The 21,625-nt window shown below is 38.3% G+C and overlaps 2 protein-coding genes across 6 annotated transcripts in view, besides 2 other annotated features; one reads left to right on the top strand and one right to left on the bottom strand.

The window, feature by feature from the left end:
* Window positions 1–2: 2 nt before the first annotated feature.
* On the bottom strand, window positions 3–1,284 carry Arpc3B (Actin-related protein 2/3 complex, subunit 3B). Of its 3 annotated transcripts, none has more exons than NM_132965.2 (3): window positions 1,202–1,284; window positions 915–1,088; window positions 3–418 (listed from the first exon to the last, which is right to left on the bottom strand). In NM_132965.2, the coding sequence occupies exons 1-3, from the start codon at window positions 1,205–1,207 to the stop codon at window positions 74–76; spliced, it is 525 nt and encodes a 174-aa protein (NP_573193.1). In that variant the 5' UTR covers window positions 1,208–1,284; the 3' UTR covers window positions 3–73. The 3 variants fall into 3 exon arrangements, with proteins under 3 accessions (NP_573193.1, NP_001259640.1, NP_001097009.1); NM_001272711.1 differs by having other exon boundaries at window positions 1,182–1,284; NM_001103539.2 differs by having other exon boundaries at window positions 915–1,281.
* A 439-nt stretch (window positions 1,285–1,723) lies between these two features.
* Window positions 1,724–1,883: a mobile genetic element.
* Window positions 1,884–3,013: 1,130 nt separating this feature from the next.
* Window positions 3,014–21,625, top strand: part of CG5004 (uncharacterized protein) — a 28,407-nt gene continuing 9,795 nt past the window's right edge. The window contains exons 1-3 of one of the 3 annotated variants that reach the window (NM_132967.3): window positions 3,014–3,490; window positions 20,335–20,449; window positions 21,433–21,517. In NM_132967.3, coding sequence (NP_573195.1) covers window positions 20,335–20,449; window positions 21,433–21,517 — 200 coding nt within the window. In that variant the 5' untranslated portion in view covers window positions 3,014–3,490. Of the gene's footprint in view, window positions 3,491–20,334; window positions 20,450–20,894; window positions 20,972–21,309; window positions 21,377–21,432; window positions 21,518–21,625 lie in introns of those variants that run through there. The other 2 variants (NM_001201726.1, NM_001201725.2) reach the window with 2 other exon arrangements.
* Window positions 9,236–14,806: a mobile genetic element.

The raw sequence follows: 21,625 nt of genomic DNA on the forward strand, positions 1-21,625 counted from the left end.
ATACATTCAAAGCAGTTTATTCGTAAATTTTGGTGGTAAATACTCTAAGATCGGCAGTATATTAGTGAGTCTTTTACATTCCCGGTCCCGAAAGACTCTTCTCCATGAACTTCTTCTTGGCAAAGCATATCCACCACTTGCTCGGCTTTCCATCCGGAGTATCAAAGACCTTTTCCAGCAATCTGTTTCCGGTTTCCTGGCGCAACTGCAGGAAGTACTGACGCATCAGCTCCGGATCCTCGGGCTTGGTGTATATTCCGTTCAGCGGAAATCCCGCATCTCCGGGTATATCGAACCGCGAGATGGCCAGCGTATAGAGCTCCTGCTGACCCTGCGATTTGCTTGTGCATCGGGCCAATCGCTTCAAACATTCCGTGATGTAGAGCGTTATGTAGATGAGCACCCTGTCCACCTCCGACTGCGATTAGATATACAATGTATGGGTAATAGGGGTTTTTTAAAAAGTAATTTTAAAAGTTTAAACATAGCAACAATATTCTAAGAATGATATCATAATTGATAAGACTATTATTGCTATAAGCTATATAGTAATATAAGCTATATAAGCTATAAGCTATTATTGAACTTTTAAAAAAAAATTCCAAGCTCCAAAAAAATAATTTCATTATGTAGAAATACCCAACTCTTGGAACACCATATAAGAAAGGGGTATTACTAAAAATTTAACAAATAACTTCACTCTTATCAGGCTGATTGTAACGACATATTTCTACAAATAAGGGCGGTGAGATAACGCACTTGGTTTTAACATTATAAAATTGACTCCACTAGGGCTTTAAGATTGTTTCGAAATATTTAACAAGCTGTGCCGTCTTCTTAATGTATCTTCATTTTAAAAATTAGAATATCGCCTCGCTTTATCTCTATGCTCATTTCTTTGTCCAGTCACCAACCTTAACTTCGTAAGTGCGGAAGAAAATGTTCGATTTCCAGAAGTAGAGTGACTCATCGATGATGTCGTTGGGAATATCAACAGTGGGCGCTGGTCCTCGGACTTGGGTACGTAGTGGTAGAAGGGCCATATTCCCCACCGAGGCTTGGAAATCCTCTATTTCCGAGTGAAATGCCTGTGCGAACCATGTAAACAAATGGACAGGTTAAGGGTTTAATGCGTTTAATGTACATTTATGTTAAGAAACTGCCCATCTGCAGCTGCATACCTCGGTTGTATTTTACTCACCGGCATTTCAATGACTTCTGTCTTGTTTTTCAAAAGTTAAAAATAAACGAAAAATATAGTAATATATGATATATCAGAACTTCCTAGTGATGTGAAAACGTTATCTTTTTGAAGTTGAATAAACGACCCATTGGCGTTAAAATGAACTGGTTCGTTCCGAGTTTATTTGGTATTTTTTGAAAATATACATTTCTAAAGATATTATTTTAATCATTTAAGCTGACATTTTCCCACATAAATGTGCAAGTACGTCTCAGTTTTCGTCGTTTTATTTTAGTTCTGTTGCATATGAAATTGATATCAATGCAGAAATGGAGTTAACAGGACTTGGCTCTTTCGGTTAGAACTTGTTGCGCTTGCTAATTAAAAATGGGAAAGATATAGATAAAAAATAGGAAAGAAATGAACATAACAACTGTAATAAGGTCCCCAATCGAATATATATAATATATATATTAATATACAATATATATAATATAATATAATATAGCTTTTTTATTAAAAAATAATTAATTGAACGTTTCCAACTTTTCGCGCGACAATGAAAAGCTTCAACTTTGGCGGTAAGTTACAAAGGCGAAAGCAGTGTGCCCAGACACATTTGGGTTAACACTCAAACTATTTCACATGTTCCAGTTCACTTTGAAAATACAAATTACGTCTATTAAAAACATTATTCGATGGTCGACACAGTTGATTGTTTATAGATAAGAAGTTTGTAAATTGTGTATAAATATAAAATACTAGGTAAAATATAATCGATCGATAACATAATATCGATAGAACTAATTGTATAGTCTGAAGAACAAACGATGGTGTGATCGAGATCGAAGAGCTTAAATCAATTGTTTTAAAGAGAAACATCGTGAATAAAAATACTTAAAAAGATTGTTACAGACCAAGACAACAATAATAAAGCAGTAATACATTGGAATATAGTGCTATTCTTAAAAAATCAAAACCCGATATAATTGACATATTAAAATCAAAAAAAGTTTATTTTGGTGAAGACGCGACTATAGTTCAACTGCGCAACGCCGTAACTTCTTAAATAAATTAGAGTTTGCCATTAACATTACTATTCATAGTAGTATTAAAGAATCACATAGTATTCAATTATTTGGTGTTAGCCAAAAAGGCCATATAGTTGACGAATTGCCAGAATATATTGAGCACACGTTTAATTTAGAGCAAACAGACCTAGATACTGTTAGTTTAAATGCTAATGTTAATATCCATCACTCACAACATAATATTGAGCAATATAATGCGAAGAAAAATAAAGCCCTTTTGGAATATAAATTTCGAGATTTTGAAGCTCTACGAAATATTGATACAACACCTGGAGTTAATAAAAAATTCGAACCTAAATATCGCGGCCCATGTACAAATAAATATACAAGGAAAGTAGAGTGTTTGAAAGTGACCGTTAAAAATTAAATTGATGTAGATGATTATCAACTAACGCAGTTACCTTTTAAGAGTTTATTGGAACCAGCGAGATTGAAATATTGGAAAAACGGTGTAAACCTTACCATAGCATTGTAGATAGATAGTAAGATCGAGGTCGTTCATAAGCCAGGTAGGGCGAATGTAAGCTGTATGTAAATACAAAATACTAGGAACACTAATATCGATAGAACTATTAGTATGGTTTGATTGAGATCGAGATTGAGATCAAATAAAGTATATTAAATTCCTATAGCGGCACAGCAGTAGTATTTTCGCTGAACAAATTAGTATATGGTACATGGTATTATTTTATGCCTTGCGATATTTATAACTCTTACCGCGCTGGTCACACTGTCCTCTTGAGTAGTTGCTGTTGTTGCGTTGCTGAATTCCGTTCAAAAGCGATGAGAGTTTGTAAATAGTCCCTTCGTCGGCGTTTCGTGCGTTTATTTACCTTTTTCGCCGTGTTTTGTTTTGTTTTTTTTTGCGTTCACTGGCTCGTTCGCTGCCTTCCATTCAGCACTGAGAGAAAATCGAGCACCCGACGATGCGGTGGAATTTAATTGCTAATCGCATTTTATCCTTGGCTGCTTGCGGTTTCCTTTTCGCCTTTGTTGTTGTTGTTGCTGTTGTGTGCAGCAAATAAACTCGTTTCGCGCACTAGTGTGCCCTCGTGCGTGCGTGTGTGTGTTTGTTTGTTTGCTTGCGCGGCTTTTTGTTTCTTGTGATCATTATTTTTGTTATTATTGAATGCAAATTCGACGAGAACTGTGACACTTCCAAGCAGTCCAACAACAACAACAACAAACAGCAACAGTTGACAACGGAAGTTGTAAGGTAAGTTATGCTCTTCATATATAGTAAATGTAACAATATTAAAGTCGTCCCAAAAGTAACTGTTCATTTCCAAATAGAGAAGAAAACGCCCTTGACAGTCGAAGTAAAATGCAGTGCACTGAGAAAAATAACTTACTAAGAAAATGTACAGTAAAGCGAATTGGTATACAAAATGTATATATTTTTATATGATTTCTTCTGATTGGAAATATTTGCTTCAGAATCAACTTGGAAAATATGTCTTGATAACATTAGAGTTCCCACCTCGGGGCAAAAAGCTAATAGGATCCCTAGGTGTACAAGTAAATAACTTTCCAGAATCCACGAGAGAGAACCTATTAACTAAGTAAAAAAAAGCGTAATCCCCAATATCATAATTTTCTTTTATTATTAAAATTATCTCAATAGATAATAGAAAGTTCCTTGCACTTGTAACCCTAAATTATTTCACCCTTATTTAAAGATTAAGATAAACAATATTAAGGCAATCTTAAAATGGAGACAAAAAAGATAAGATTATTTGGCCGGCATTTGGTCACTTTAAACCTGGCCATCAGAATTGTAACATTTTAGGCTGAAATATGGAAATCCAACAATATACGAGATTTTTTATCACACCTTAAAGACAGCCAACAAAAAACCAGTTGGGCTCAGGAATGGCAATATGTTAATGGATCAGCAATGCATTTTTGGTCCGCTAACTGGCGATATGTGGGAAAAAATGTATGTATTTTTTGCCGTGCAGAGAAAGAAGGAAGAGAAAAGCAAAGGCACAGAAATGATGACAAGAAGACGAGGCTCTGGCTCTTGGCCCGACTTCCAAGTCAAATGGAAGTTAGCCGGTTTCCATAAAAAGCAGCTCAGACAGGCGAAAAGAGAGGGATTCTCCATTCCCCATTCTCGATTCTCGAGTGAGTGGGTCACTTGTGGTGTCTGCGGCTGGCGAGGGTTAACCGACGGGTCCGTGGATAGGTTAAAGCGGGCGACCAGTTGCGAAAGTTCGGTTGCGCGTTTCTTTTGTTGCCTTTTCCTTTTTTTGGGCGTGGCTGCCACATTGCGATGCAACCACTGTGAACTCCCAGCTAGTGGGTAACCTCGCCACGGATTTGATTGCACTTCATCAGCACGGTTTCTTCCGTTTCAGTTCCATACTATATTTAAATATTGATTTCTTTGTTAGTCAGTTAATATATATAGTGGAGAAGCTGGCTATATGAGCAACATTAAATACTTATAAACCTAATATGACTTTAAAATTCAATTATAACTTTAATAACGATTTGCTTTAAGTTATAATACTTGTTTGTAAAATAAATAAAACAAATCCTGCCGAAAAGCCTACAGACCGTTTGTGCTACATAGTATATCTGTATATTGCTACTAACAATTGCCAACCGAGTTAAGCTAGAGATTAAAAAGAAAATCCGCGGCTCAGCAGTGGAAAGTAGACTGTAATTACAGTATTGTAATGCCTACGAGTTTCCGCCAGATGTTATGACGTCTAAATGTGGTTACTATTACTATTCGGCCACAAAGCCCATTCCCAGCGACTGGAATTATGTAAATTGCTCAAATTGGCATCGCTGGGAATGGCAAGGCCAGTAAATGAATAGACCGGCTAAATACACAAATAACCAGCGAATATAAAGAGTCAAGATACATATTTAATTATTTACCCGAGAACTTGTTCGGGGCTTATATTACCTTTTTTTTATTTCTCCTCTATACGGTTTTTTATTTGCCTTTTTTTCGTTTCGTTTTTTGGGCTGCAAAATTTCAAACGCGAGTGGAACGTGTCTGAGCTCAAAAAAAAAAAAAGGCACGCGAAAAATAAAGCAAAACGATGTTTAAGGCAAAAATCAACGTTTGACTGGGATTATGAATACACATTCTCATTTACACACTAAATTACGAAAGGCAAATAATGCAATTGAAACCAAAAACTGACTTGAATTTGTTGATTTTCCGTTCCTCGATTGTCATGGCTTTTTATTAATTTGTTGCCTTAGCTGGGCTCAGCTTATAATTGTGGTTATTTTCTTTGCCGGTTTGGTTTTTGGTTTTCGTAGGTTTGAGCTGCTGTTTCTTCTTCAAGAAATGAGCTCACTTGAATTCACATACTTACTTGCATACATACATACTTGCTCAGCCCACGTTAAAATGTATTTTATTTAGTATGGTATATAGTTAAACATATTTTCGGCTTGAAAAAATATATTAATATGCCTTGTGATGGTAAAATCACAAATGTATTAAATATAAAATATTATTACACACTAAAATATTTACTTTAAAAATGCCATTAACAAAAGAAAATGTATTTGATTTAAATTTCAGTTAATTTTTAGGCCCATGTTAATTTTTTTCGTTTCAAAATAATTGCTTAAATATTACTTCTATAAATCCACCTGATTAAATTAAATATTGGGTGGCTCAATAAGTCTATTTTTAATGGTACAACTCTCGTATAGGCTTCATAAAAAAAACATAAAAATCAAAGTTCTGTGTGTCATTTTTGCCTCGTCTGCAGTCAGCTCGTTTAAACATCAACACAACATTGGCAAAGAATAAAAAGAGATCATAAAACTCTGGTTTGGTTCGGATTGCAGTTGGCCAAACAGATGTGGATGGATACTCACACTGACTTCCACCAGTTTGCCGACCAAGCGAAATGAATGCGATAGGATTTGATTTTTGCCGGCTTGGCTTTTTTCCCAACGCGGTTATTTTTTTCGCATCCTCGGTGGGTGGCATTTCAGTTTCGTTCCAGAGAAGTATATTTTCTCGCCCAAATGGCATTAAATGGCCCCGCATCAAGTACAAGCTGGATGACGATGTTCTGGGGAATCATCGTATTTCATCACCCCATCCTCCAGAGCCCCTCTCCTTCCGCCTAGAAGTTCATAGCTCGGTGAAACACAATAGTGCTGGTTATGCAAAGACACTCAAAGGAATTCCGCAGAATCGCCTTTTGAAGATCGGGTTCCCGAAAGTCTCCGATTGAATTGGCTTTTCAAATTTTTGCAAGCCGTGTAGAGAGCAATGAATGCATTTCTCTGAACGTGCTCCAACTGGGAGTAGGAAAGTTAGTAATTCGATGTTAATTTTTTTATATTGAATTATACAATACTATGCCATAGATCGACAAAAAATGTTTAGATGTATATATTATGGTATATAATATATTTATTAGTTTCCCAGAAGATTTTGCGATTTATTTAAGGCTTCGAAAACATATTTTTGTGATATGTTTTTCCTGACCTCAGTATTTATTTTTACATTTTTTTTACAGAAATTTTGTAATATTGGATCCCGTTCTTTAGTCTCTTAATTTTTATTTTTCCGCTCTGGAAGCAGCAACCTATATTTTGCTATTTAATTGTTGGCTCGTTCCCATTGAATTAAGTTTCATTTGGGAAAATTTTCAAATGGGAAATTTAACGAGCTTCCGTCGCGTTTTAATATTTTTCGTACTTTAATGATTTAACACTATGTGACCCACTGTGCCGCATTTTACCGACCCGCCGCCAGTCAGCCAGCCAGCATATGTTTTGTTCTTTTCCCCCGACTTTTTCCCTGCTTTTTTAATGTGTTTTTCCATTTCACACTTTATGGTGTTGCAGCTGGTTGGGAAAAGAGTGGAAATGGGAAGCAGACGCATTTTACAGCGGTGCACATGTTTCGATTTCAATTTCCCTCCCTGCGAAAAGTGCATTGCCAATATTGCTATTTTTTCCGCCAGCAATTCGATGACTTTCCTCTCCATCTATCGCTGGCTTCTCCATCTCCTTATCCAACTGCTCTTCCTCCTCCTACTCGTTCTCTTTATCCCCCGCACTCGCCGCCTTGCACATTTGCATCCAACACTTTTTGAAAACCGGATGCACTTTGTCACCGTCGCTGATCTTTAATGGTGCGTCCATATCCGTGTGTGTGTGTGATGAATATGCTGCGGTGCACTGGAAAAGATATCGGATATGAACGTAACCCCATTTCACCTGTCTAATATTCCAGAGCAGCAGTCACGCATTTAACATTTGAGAGGGTTAATAAATCATGAAAAACTAGTGAAAGCGTCTCCTCGCCCATACAACACCTAAAATATCAAATTGTATATCGATCATATCGAGAGTGTGTCGATAAGCTGTCTAAATTAATCGATAAAATGAGAAAATAAAAGAGAAAACTAACAATTTCCTATGCTTTTAAAACTGACTAGAATGGAAAACAGATCGTTTATGGTATGTAGCAATATATGTACAGATGTATCTAAAAATCCCTGCTTTTTGGGGCCATTCGAGAATAGCTCTTTAACTAGAGCATACTTTGCATATCTGTTGTATTAACCTCGTTTTTCGCAGTGTACGTGCCATGTGCGACATGTGGCAATTGTTGGAGGCGACACCTTTGGCAGCGACAACGGTGCTCCCATTTGCAATGTCACCATGTCGTTCCAACTCGCCGCTCGTGGTTGTCTAGTCGCAAGTTCCATTCTCTATACCCTAGATGTAAATATGGCATTCCCTATACTCGGAGTCCCTAGCCCATAACCATAAACGCACATTCATAATTCTTTCAATGGACAGCGCAGCATAAATGCAGACAATAATAAACAATACCAAAACAGGCGCTTCCGTTTTCCGGTCGTAAGCAGTGCAAAAACAAAAGGACTGAATAAAAATCGTAGTTTTGTATTTTTTGTTGCTGTCGCTGTGAGTTCAACAAACCGCCAGCATTAACCCTTGTTCGCCCCTGGGATACACGCACTTTGCGTGGGACAAAGATGGCCTTCATTTTCAACTTGGGGCTTGAGTTTAATTAAACGCAATGCGCAAAGTTGAATTTAATTGAATCAATAAGCTAAATAAATTAAAAAAAAAAACACGCCCACCTTAAAAAAGAAAGCTGAGGTCTGTTAATAAATAGAATAGAATACTCTTTCAAGTAAAAAATCTCATTAAAACAATGAATATGAAATTTTAGATTTGTAACATGAGGTTAGATACGCGCTCGAAATGCATACGATTCTTACTGTTACCCATAATTAATAATTATTATTGGTTTGCGCAATAGTTTTTAATAACATTTCTTTGCTTTTTTTCAATGAGTATATGTGAGGATGTAAAATCGCTTTGTCTGCTGCGTGTTCCGTTAATGAAGTCATCCAGTCAAATCAAGTTTTCTTGTTTCACTTTGCCTCACTTTACTTTGAATTACTTTACCCCCCACACAGCCGCATATTCACAAAAAAAAAATACAGTAACCTCTACAGAGCGAAAAGAGAATATAAATTGCTAAGCAAATAAGAAATAAATTGAGATATTAGAAAGTACAATAGTTTGGTAATACAATCAAATACAACAGAATCCTTGTTGCCACCAAACTAAATATATATTTCATTATAAAAATATTTAAAAAAGATGTACATTTATAACTTATGTGCATATGTGCATCATATGTACATATAGATATATATATGTATATATGAATCTGTAAGCTCAAGGAACATAAAAAAAAGGTTTACCACACACAAACGACCTTATTTCTCATCTTATTGCGACTCTGCCATTTTTTCTTCCAGTGCATGCATACAACTTGGCCCGCTGATTGTGGTGAACGCTTTGTCTTCGTTGTTGTCGTGTTAAATGCAATTGCTCGCTGCTGTTGCTGCCGTTTTGCTGCTGCCTTTGTGATGACATCACGCATTTGTTTGCATTTGCATTTGCATTTGCAGTGCGGCGCACGAGTTAAGTCCGTGATCGAGGGTGGAGCCTTTTGTGAAGATATGATGTGTAAATGTATGAAGGTTTTTAAGTTTCAGCAGATAGTTGTAGTGTGAAGATTTCCAATAAAGAATACGACTGACTTTCTTGAAGTTCAAAATCAGTATGAAGTTTATTGTCAGAGAGTGGCTACTCGAGTCCTCCGTTTTCGTCTTATACATAAGTACATAGGTTCTTAATTGTAAGCATAATGAACATGCCGACTCGGCATGTGGCTGGCTAGCTGGGGACAATGTTGCAGTGCGACTTTTGTGTAATGTCAGCATTCGGCCGGAATGTCAGCATTCGGCCGGATGCGGTGTTCCAGTTGCCGTCTTCCCGGTTGAGTGTCCGATGATTTGTTTAGAGGCGTGGGGGTTTAGGGGGTGGGGTGGTAACTCCTCCCCCCCCAGTTCGAAGTGACGGCCATAGCGAAGGTATGGATGACGCGTAGATTGGTACGTTAAAATCATTAAGGGGTTTCTCTGAGATGGGGCAAACATTTTGAGGAATTGATAGGGCTTCGTTATGGTTGACAGAGGCCTCTGGTCTACTGAGAGCATCAGCAATTACATTTTGAGAGCCTTTCTTGTAGACGACTTCGAAATCGTACTCCTGAAGCTGGAGTCTCCACCTAACTATTTTAGAATTTGGTTGTTTGAAATTCATTAACCAAGTTAGTGGTTTGTGATCGGTGATTATAGTGAATCTCCTGCCAAAGAGGTAGGGTCTGAAGTATTGGACCGCCCATATAATGGCCAGCATTTCCTTCTCAATTGTGGAATAATTTGTTTCCGCAGCCGACAAGGTTCTACTAGCAAAACATACGGGCCTATCACTATGCACCGGACCTTGGGATAGGACAGCTCCTATTGCGAAATTACTTGCGTCCGTGGTTAGTGTGAAAGGTTTTGTAAAGTCCGGGTATTGGAGGATTGGGTCGTTAGACAGTAAGGTTTTGCAATATTCAAAGGCCTTTTTGAATTCATCATCTATTATGATCGATTTATTGTTTCCCCTTAATTTTTGTGTCATGGGTTGGGTAAGTCTCGCAAAATCTCTGATAAATTTTCTGTAATATCCCAACAAGCCTAGGAAAGACTTAATTGACTTTTTACTGTGGGGACATGGAAAGTTTTTTATAGCTTCGATCTTATTGGGATTTGGCCTAACACCTTCTTGTGAAACGATGTGGCCAAGGAATTCTGTCTCCCGCCTGAGGAAGTAGGATTTTGTGAGTTGGACTTTAAAGTTGGCAGATCTGAGTCTTCCAAAAATAGTTTTCAAGTGTATGAAGTGTTCTTGTAAGGAGGTTGAGAAAATTATTATATCATCTAGGTAAACTAGGCAGATAGTTCCGATAAGGTCTCCAAAAATATTGTCCATCACCCTTTGGAATGTGGCTGGGGCATTTTTGAGGCCAAACGGCATTCTAATGAACTCGTAGTGGCCCCCCTCTACTGTAAATGCAGTTTTGGGTGTGTCGTCGGGATTCATTTCTATCTGATGGAATCCACTTGCCAGATCAAGTGTGGAGAAATATTTGGCTTTGCCCAATCTGTCTAAGATATCCGCGATGTTAGGTATTGGATATCTATCGGATATAGTCTTCTCGTTGAGTTTTCTATAATCGATAACTAGACGCCATTTTTGCTCTCCCGTAGGAGTGATTTTCTTTGGGACGACCCAGACGGGGGCGCTCCACGGGGAATAACTGGATTTGATAATGTCCTGATTTAACATTGCCTCTATTTGTTTTTTGACCTCCTCTTTATGAATGTAAGGATATCTATAAGATTTTGTATGAATGGGGGTGTCGTCCGTGGTTTTAATCGTGTGTGTAATCTTGTTGGTGAAGGTCAATGATTTGTCTTCATTGTAGAAGATATCTAGATAACTTTTGCAAAGTGAAAGTAGGCTTTGTTTCTCTTCAGAGGAGAGGTGATCGACGCCAAGGGCTTGTAACGACGCTGCGGAGTTTTGGGGCTGTGGGGTGTCTGAAGTGATACTGAAAAGTTCAACATTGTTGGCCGTGGAGTATGGCATGCCTTTTATCGGGCTCTCGAGGTACAATAACTGATCCCTCTCGCTATAGTTTGTGATAACGAAATTAGCAATATTGTTTTGGGCATTATAAATCCCGTCTGATATTATTAAGTCATCATTGATTGTAATTGAATCGATGTAGAAGTCGCCCTGTTTGGTTTCCACTGGTAGTGGCAAAATAGTTTTCGTATGTCCAGAGATATTAAATACGTTTGAAGTTGAGTTACTGTGGGTCCATAAGGGTATAATGGTACTTGGGGTTTTTAGATTTAGGTTAAGTAAATCTATTTCTGTTTTTAGGTAAGATAATAAGTCCATTCCTATCAATCCGTCGAAATAAGAGTGGAACTTGAAAGGTAGAAGGGTCATTTTGCCCGTGATTTGGAATTCCGGTGGAAATGGTATAGAGACGTTTTGATATATTTTAAAACTGTTCAGGGCTGTTTTGAGTGTTATGGGCGTATCTAAGGTCACACAGTTCCTAGGGTCGACATATTTTGGGTCGATGAAGGAGTGTGTAGAGCCTGTGTCAATTAAAAACTTCAGGGGGTTTGTCTGGGATAGTTTGATTTTTATAAAAGGAAGCGAGGGGTTGTGCGTGGCTGGGCTTATGTACCCTGTTGGTTTCCCGAGGCCGTTTGCTGAAAATTCGAATCAGGTTGAGGGTTCTCCTCTATATTATTCAAACTATGTGAAGGTGCTCGAAAGGGGTTTGATGTATTGGCCCGGTTGTCCTTGGTGCCGGATTGGGGTGTGCGATTGTGTGAATTAAATGGTCTATTTTGGCCAGAGTTAGAGTTAGAGTTAGAGTTAGAGTAGGGTCCCCTACGGTCATTTCGGTCGTTACGTCCGCTGCGGTAATTGCTGTCGTAGCTATTTCGGTAGGTTTTATTGTCTGATCCATTGGGTCCCTGCTCTGGTCTGTTGGTTCGCTTGTTTTGTGCCCTATATAAGGTCTGCTCTATTTGGCATTGCTCGTACGCCTGTTCAAGTGTAGAAGGGGACTTTATCCTGACGAAAGTCTTGAGAGGTTCCTTCAAACCAGTCATAAAAGCATTGAGACAAACCTCGTTGTAGACAACCTTTTTTGCATCTACAACAGTGTTGTTGTGTTCGCTGTTTTTGAGTATGGAGAAGAGTTGGCTTCTCACCTTTGATATACCAAAGAACAGTTGGCCCAAGGTCAGGTTGTCCGAAAATGTGTTAAGCTCGCTTAACAAGTTGGCCTCGCTTTTCTTGCTCGAGTAGAGGCGGATGAGATTGCTTTTAATCTCATCCCAAACCAAGGGGGTATTTGCCAGTTCCAAGGCTTCGTCGGCCCTATCAATGATTTTGTTCCTGATGGTCCTCAGAGTAAGCAGGCCATACGGTGTTTGGTCAGCTCCCCTGATGAGCATCAGGATTTCTTCTACGCTAGTGATAAACCTGTCCAATAGACGAGGTGTACCATCAAAGGTTGGCAAATGCTCAACAAATGCCATGATATCTTTAGGCTTGAACGTAGTTGAAATTAAGGAGCTAATACCACTGACAGTGGGCGCCAGAGGGGATGGAGTGGGGCGGGCAGAATCGTTTCCCGAGTCCATATTGGGGGTTTGGGAAGATATTGATTTGGGTTCTTCCGAAATCGGGAGAAGGGAGTCAGGACGTCTAACGGGATGTGGGGGCCTATTAGTGTTTGGTGGAACTCCAACAACTGAACGTGTAGTTTTCCTAAGGTTGTAAACGAACTTTTTTGACATTAAATTTGAGGTTACTTAGTATATTATGTATGATTGAAAAATAATGAACAAATTTCTTGTTTACTAGAGTGTATGGGTGTCTGTCTTTGGCTTTATATTTTCCCTTTTATATTCTGCAATGTGATTGGTATTAGTATTTGTTTGATATACAAAATTACACAATGAAAGGAAACAAAATATATCTGTATATGTCGACTTCTTTAGTACATTTGTTTTGGTTATTTTGAATGTGCAATACATGAGCGTAGCAACCCATTGTAGAAGAGTGAAAGGCAAGAACACTTGACGATACTCAAGCGTTTTCCCCTTACCTCGGCTACCCAGACATGGGTGCGCCACTACACATGCAGTGTCGTTGTCGTTGTGGTACGCAGAATGAGCCTCGCTTGGTTTGAAATGATTTTTGCTTATGTTTTGATTTTTCGCCGACGTATGGCAGTGTGCGTTTTGAGTGTACAATGTATTAGAGAGGCTTTGGTGCTTTGTTTGTTTACCACGGTGGCATGGTGATCAGCGTTTGATTCCATGCCAACGAGGCGGTACAGTACGTGGATGTATTGGATTGTAGTTGATATTGTATGCTCACATATATAAGTGTATATAGAGGCTTTGGCGATGCGTTGGCCAGCGTATGTAAGTGCCGATGACGTGATGATCAGCGATAGATTCCACGTCAGCGCGGCAGTACGGTACACTTGCACTCTTTTTTTTTTTTATAAAAACTTATGACGTTTGGCAGAGTATGGACATACCGATGGCGTGGTGATCAGCGATAGATTCCACGTCAGCGCAGCAGTACGGTACACTTGCACTTTTTTTATAAAAATTATGACGTTTGGCAGAGTATGGACATACCGATGGCGTGATGATCAGCGATAGATTCCACGTCAGCGCGGCAGTACGGTACACTTGCACTTTTTTATAAAAATTATGACGTTCGGCAGAGTATGGACATACCGATGGCGTGATGATCAGCGATAGATTCCACGTCAGTGCGGCAGTACGGTACACTTGCACTTTTTTAAAAAAATTATGACGTTCGGCAGAGTATGGACATACCGATGGCGTGATGATCAGCGATAGATTCCACGTCAGCGCGGCAGTACGGTACACTTGCACTTTTTTTTTGTATATTTATTTATTTTACATTTTTCCTCTCTCTTTTTTTTTCCTGTGTTTGAATATATGTTTGAGTTTCATTTGGTACTTCACAACTTCAATTTTGTTTTATAAAAATTTGTTCCTAGTCACTTTCAGTCGACATCTTGCATATAGTTTGTTTCGTTTCTTACATGTTTACTTACAGGTAGGTAATTATTAATAGGTAGGACATCCTACCGGCTGCGCCAGTTAAGTCCGTGATCGAGGGTGGAGCCTTTTGTGAAGATATGATGTGTAAATGTATGAAGGTTTTTAAGTTTCAGCAGATAGTTGTAGTGTGAAGATTTCCAATAAAGAATACGACTGACTTTCTTGAAGTTCAAAATCAGTATGAAGTTTATTGTCAGAGAGTGGCTACTCGAGTCCTCCGTTTTCGTCTTATACATAAGTACATAGGTTCTTAATTGTAAGCATAATGAACATGCCGACTCGGCATGTGGCTGGCTAGCTGGGGACAATGTTGCAGTGCGACTTTTGTGTAATGTCAGCATTCGGCCGGAATGTCAGCATTCGGCCGGATGCGGTGTTCCAGTTGCCGTCTTCCCGGTTGAGTGTCCGATGATTTGTTTAGAGGCGTGGGGGTTTAGGGGGTGGGGTGGTAACTCACGCTTTCTGCAATTTCCCCTCCTGATTTTGTTATATTTTACACAAATGATTCATAAATGGTGTGCCATTGTTGTTGGTCGCTACTTCAATTGAACTCAATTGGTTGGAGATGAGCATCGCATCGGCGAGTCTAGCGACTGAGAATTGCCTCAAATTGTGTGTTAATTAGTTTTTTTTTTTTGTCAAGAGTCAAGAGTAACTTCAGTTTCCCCCCATTTTTGGGTAATTCTCTTCAAGTCATAAGCATAATTAACAAGCCACTTGACACACAAAAAGGGGGGGCCCCCACATAACCCCATCGAAAGTGGAGATTCGGAGATCTAGTGATGGCCCGAAAATCCAGTTTGTTTCTATTGTTATTAATTGCCATGTTAAAGTTACTTAAGCTAAATTAATGCCCATCGAATCATAACTTTTAGTACAAATTTTAAAATCTATTTAAATTAGTGCTCCGTTTATCCAATCGGAACGCAATAATCACTCAATCTTCGCGTTCCTATCACTATAGTGCAATATTATAAACGTATAATATATATATTTAAATAATGAAAAAACAAGGACACCCCTTTCCGTGACCTTCTTCAAAATGCTTACTATACGCCCGTGTTTGTTGTCATCTCTGTGAAATGCTCTTTTTCATTTGCCGGCCTTTTGAAAGTCCAAAGTTTTCAAGTGGCGCCCACAGCACACAGTTTACCCTTCTCTTTCGCGTGGGTGGAGTTTTGGACAAGTTAATAGACTTAAAACTGTGTCACAGCTATTCTATATAGCCACAGAAAGGGGGACGAGTGTGAAAACCCTTTGGCAGTCATCATTTCAATTTGCGACAGGTAAGAAGCAAATGCCACGATCATTTTCACACATTATTTATTATTAAGAGGTGTGTGCGTGCGTGTGTTTGTGTGGGAAAAATGGGGGCGTGGTGCCAAAAGTGGGTTGCATTTTGATATGCACAAGGCACCACTTTTCACCACTCCCCCCCTGTGTCCCAGCAAATTTATTTATGTTTTATTTCACGCACGTAACTGTGTCGACTGACCTCCGAAAAATAATTTACAGGTGAACTTTATTGATTCAAAGAAAAAATTTTTTAAAAACCCTGGTTAAATGCAAAATATATTTATATTTAGTTTCATTTTAGGCATTTAATTTATGGCATATTCACTGTACTTCTCATTTATATATCGTGGGTTTTATCGAGTTCTGTTTTCTGTTTGTTTGCTTACGCTTTCCACATCATTTTAATTCACAATTTGCCAAAGAAATAAACTGTTTTATTTCGGTTTGCATAGATAATTATGTTTGTATAATTTTATAGCCAAGAAATTTGCTTTTGCAATTGTGTGTCATATATGCATATGTTTCTCATTCGGTTGTCGGTAAAAAAAAAACCGTGTTCCACATTTGAATTTTTTTTATATTATGTACATATATATTTTTGATGTCCCCGAAGGTCTCGAGGTTTTCAAATTGGGTAAATATCAACATTTATTATATGCTTAACCATATTTGGTCGCATTTTCAGTGGATTACACAATCTGTACAGGTCTTCTAGATTATATAATTATCATTAGTACATGTAATTATATATAAAATGAATGTAGTTATTTAATTCGAGTCTACTTTGAATTTGTTTCTGCATAACAATAATCATACATGAATACCAAATGTTATGTTTAATTACTTTTCACATAACAACAACTATTTGCTATGATTTCATGACACGTTTTTTGAATATTTCCTTGAGCGTGCATTGCAACCAAAAGTTGAACTATGAATTGAAGTTCCAATTGCCGGAAGTTCTTATGTAGCTTTGTACATACATATGTATGTCATTTAGCCAAGGGTTTTAATTCCCTTGTTCAGGTCACGTCGCAAGCTGAATTCCACATTGGCTTACATTTGGCATTTGTTTGGCTTTGAAACAGCAAAATGCCATTAGCAAACGCCCTCGGACCACGCCCACCAGCCCCAGCGAAAAAGTAGAAAACTTGTCCGTGGATTGTGTGGATTTTTGGCACTGAAATGGAGCCAAAACTGACAGCAGCCCCAAAAACAAACAAACAAAAACAAACCGAGTTTTTTGCCAATTGAAAATATTGACAGTTGGCTAATGCACCTTGCATATATTTGTTACACTTCTAAAAACGAGATACTTTAACACATTTCAAGTAACCAAAAGCGTTATTAAATATATCATATGAAACTATCAACTTTTTAAGGATATTTTCAATACATAATAATTGTATTATTATAAGGTATACAAGCTTGGTTCTATTTATGCTCCTTAAAAAGTTGTTTATATTTTTATGTCAGCTGCAGATACGTATATTAAAGGTTAATCCTAAAACAAATCTTGTTGCATAACACGATATTAGGCCTTTTTTTATTTTGGAGTAAAAATCTGCCTTTAGGATCCCAGTTATATGCTCTTGTTTTTCGCTGTGTAAGCAACATGGAGAAAGGAGGGAGGCATATTTACCAGCTGTGTTTGCTCTCTATAAATAAAGTCAACTAAAAATGGCAAAAATGTATTCATCATCGGATGGGGAGCTCATCAGGCTAAAGTCAAACCATTGGTGGGGTATTTCGGTCTGCGTGGGGTGGGAGGGATATTAAATCGGTGAAGAGGGGTGATCTGGGGGTTAATGAGGGAAATGGTCTGGTAGAAATAAGGGAAAAAGGAAACTGTTAATTGCGTTGACACTCTTTTTTTTTTTTTTTTTTTGATTATTTGTCTTGTGAGCAAAGATGCCGCAGCTTCAAAGGCCCGTGCCACATTATGGGGTTCCCTGCCCTCCACACACACACACACACGTGACACAATGGTTTTGGCGCTTTAACGCACAGCAGGGGTGAAAATAATGGAGTTTCCAGCATTATTTACCTTAAAATATATTTACTGACTGCCAAATGTGGCATAAAATACATTACATAGCGTATTTTCATAGGTGCAGCTAACTGATATATTTATGTTTAATGCGTTTAACTCTAAAAACATTACATTATTATTCAGTTTTGAATAATAATACATATTATACAATTATAGACCCAATTATTAACTGGCGGTGTATGAAAACTATGTACGTATGTATGCTTGTTATCGCTCCAGAGTTTTTACATAATGCTCGTTGCGCGGCGGCATATCTGTGGTCTTTCGATGATTTTCCGTTTGCCTTTATCTTATCTCAATGAAATTGGAATACCTTTGTTGTTGGCGGTCATAAAAAGCCTACAATAACACACGAACCGTGGGTGAAGCGGGGGCAACGGGGGGCAATTGGGGAGCGCATCTCACTTTCGGATTTAGATGGGGATGGAGTTGGGTTTGGTTGGGGATTCGTTTTGCCGCGAATGGACTATTCCAGGCCATTTGATTCACTTTAAAAGCGCCTTTGTTGTCTCGCCTTTCTTCGGTGTAATTTATTACACATCTTGTGGATTTTCCTTTAGTTTTTCCAGTCGCACAAGATGACGTGCCACAGAATTCGAGGGAAGCGAGAGGAGAAGCGAAAGAAGAAGAAAATCGAATGAAAGCAAAAGCTAAAATGCATTTCGTAATGTTTTGTTGTAATGATCGGCTGATGATGCAGCCCCCAAAGTCGCCCATCATCTTGCTTATAATCACAATGATGATGCTGATGATGATGATGATGATGATGATGATGATGAATATGAGGTACCAAACTGAAAAGAAACCAAAGAAGCGTCTAGACGGAAAGCGAAAGTAGCGCTCTGTGGGTTAAGAAATTGAATTTGCACGATGACATGCAACTGGAAAAAGTTTATAAAAAAAAATTTCACAAGTAATGCCAATAATACCAATAAGATATTCTGCAATAAGCTAATTATCTAATATTGTCAATTGTCAACAATAACTGAGCGATGGATAGAATAAAATATATAAATATCTACATATTTCATTACACATAATTCAATTTAACAGCAATACTGAAAAGCCCTTAAGTTTTTATTGGCATAAAATCGAAATACCTTAGCTGTAGTTAAAAACCCAGTGACATGGCATACACATATTATGGAATATGTTGGCTTGAATCATTGGGGCCGAATACGTTATGAACCTAATCAATCAGCCGTAAACAAATAAATGAAAAATTCGGCCTTTGATAAGGCACGCATACACTCGACGAAAAAAAAAGAAGCGATATAGCATCTAAAGCGACCTACCTATGTACTTGAGCGGAAAAAAGAGGAGTCGTCGTAAAAGTTTTCACTTTTATTTTTGGGGCGCGGAAATGATTGCGTTGGAGGGCATTCCCCCTCCTCATTTTCCGCCTGGCGATCCACCTCCAAAGTTGTTTTTCGTTTCCAAAGGTGGCCCCCATTCGGCCCCATCTGCCTATCTCCCGGCTCGCATTTCCCCCTACCGTATCCCCCCGGAAATGTGGAGTGAAGCAAGCGAAGCTGAAACAGTCCGAATTGGATCATAAACACCAAAAGTGGTCGACGGCAGAAAGGCGACTGTGATTAAGTGGCGGCATCATGATCATCATTATAATTCAGTGGCATGCCGCTGCTGGATTTTCGGGGGCTAAGACTTAAACTTAAAGATTCGACTTGATAGGATCTTATGATATGATAATTGTCTATTAAACATGAAGTGCATTAAATATTCTAAATAACAATCATAATTACATAATTTTTAAACCATAATATCCCCTGACAAAAATCATAAGTACGCCTGTTGACCATATACCAATATGGTCATCGTGATCATGTCACCAATAATTCCATAACGTTCGTATCACTGTGGCTGTTGGACCATCGTGTGTGGCGGCTTTATAGTTGACCGTTCCACATTATGTGTCCACATTGGATAACTGGAAAATGGGAGCGCACGTTGTTTGCCAGATAGAGTTCTCTATCTTTAAAAGCAACACACATAACCATTCATTCATATTGCACATAAATCATTTTCCACCATTTCTTTTTTGATTGATGTCGTTGTGGCTATTGTTGCTTCTCCATTTTTTTATATAACATAAATAAGTACATACATACATGTACATATACATATACATATGTATGTACATATTTACTGTTGCGAGTGCAACTTTATCAGCTACAAGTGCGTGAGTCTGAGTCAGAAATCGGCTTGAAAGGGGGCTCACTCATCACATATGACATCATTCGGAAGTTGTGTAAACAGTTTATGGCAACTTCGGCTGTAAAAAGTTGGAGATAGTGAGAAACGTGAGTTTCAAAACGAAATTTTAATAAGGGATTACAAAAATCATTAAATGCCAATAATTCAGCACATCTGTGGAATTTCCTCCCTTTAAAGAGCACGTGCTGGCACACACGTACATACATATGTACATACACACACATGGTCACTTATAATTATAGGGAACCCCTGAAATCCCTCAACAGTGTGCCAAAAATCCCAATAACAATTACTGGCCAGCTGCCCATGGCCATGCAACTCCCATATGAAACTGTGCATTCCTGGTATTCAATCGAGCGCCCTTTTAATTCCCGCTCTTTTCAACTTCTTGTTTTGCAGATGTCCCTGACGAAAAAGGATCCGTCGCTGAGAGTCGCCGCCTCGGATCCGCATCTCGTTTCTCTGGGCGGCGGACGACTGAGCACCGCCGTCACCATACACTACATACACATAGGTGAGTTCGAAAGCAGCAAGTCTTGAGGATGGACGAGACACGAACGAGTTGGAAACTCTAGAATAGATACGAACAGGTCAAAAAAAAGTTGCTTTAAAGTACAGTAAATTACTTTCGAATTTTAATTTAAAATATACAGGTTATACAATTCATTCACGATCGCAAACAAGTAGTTTTAAAATAGTTCGAAAGAAACTTTTATTCAAAACTCGTGATTCGATATGTGCCACAAAAGCTATCGCAACACGAGGCCATCTCTAACAAGTCCACTGGATACGCACCGTTACTCGGATGCGTCCCTCTCCCTCGCACGCGTGTCATTTGCGTTTTGTTTGCTGTTGCGGCCACGCGTGCGCATTTTCTCCTCTCTTGCTCGCTCTCTTTATTATTATTTTTTTCTGCCCCGGCAAGGTCACTTGTAAAGCGATAAGCAAAATACCAAACTAGAAGCAAAAACAACAAGTACCAAAGCGCACACACAAAAAGTCTTGCGAAAGCAACGCACAAAAGACAAAAAAAATGGTGAGCAAACTGCGATAAGCTCAACTTTTTTTTTAAGTTTACAATGGGATGCATAGTGTTGAAACGGTTTAAATCAAGTGAGCAATAAAGTTACACCTAAAATAAATGAAAAAAGGTGGCGGTGGCATGTTAAAAAAAATCAAAAACTAATAGAAATTAAAAAAAAAATTTTAAATGTTATACTTAAAACAGAAATTCAAATTTATCCAATAAAACATGCCTGGAAAAAAGTTAGTTATTACCACTGTACCAAAACCAAGGGAAGTTAAGAATATGCTATTTATTCCAAAAAAAATCCGAGAGCGAGAGATGTGAAGCGAGATAGGAAATACTGTTGAACCGAATCGACTGTTGAAATATTCCAACCTCACATTACCGAAAATCACTTCAAGTGTAGGGCTTTCGGTTTGTAAACCGATTTAAAAAAAAATCACACTGACTCTATTTAAATTTCCATTTAGGTGACACTACGATTGGATCCGCAGCCAGCTGCAGCATATCGTTGAATGGAAGTGGGGTGCGTCCACTGCACTGCACCATCTACAGGTATTTTTACAATTATTTTTATTAATAAAATTATATGGTGAATACAAACATATATGTACGAACTGGTAAAATCTAAATATTCTTCTTCAAAAGTCTTTGTATAACTTT

Source organism: Drosophila melanogaster, chromosome X (genome assembly GCF_000001215.4).
Source record: "Drosophila melanogaster chromosome X".
NCBI classification, from domain to species: Eukaryota; Metazoa; Arthropoda; class Insecta; order Diptera; family Drosophilidae; genus Drosophila; species Drosophila melanogaster.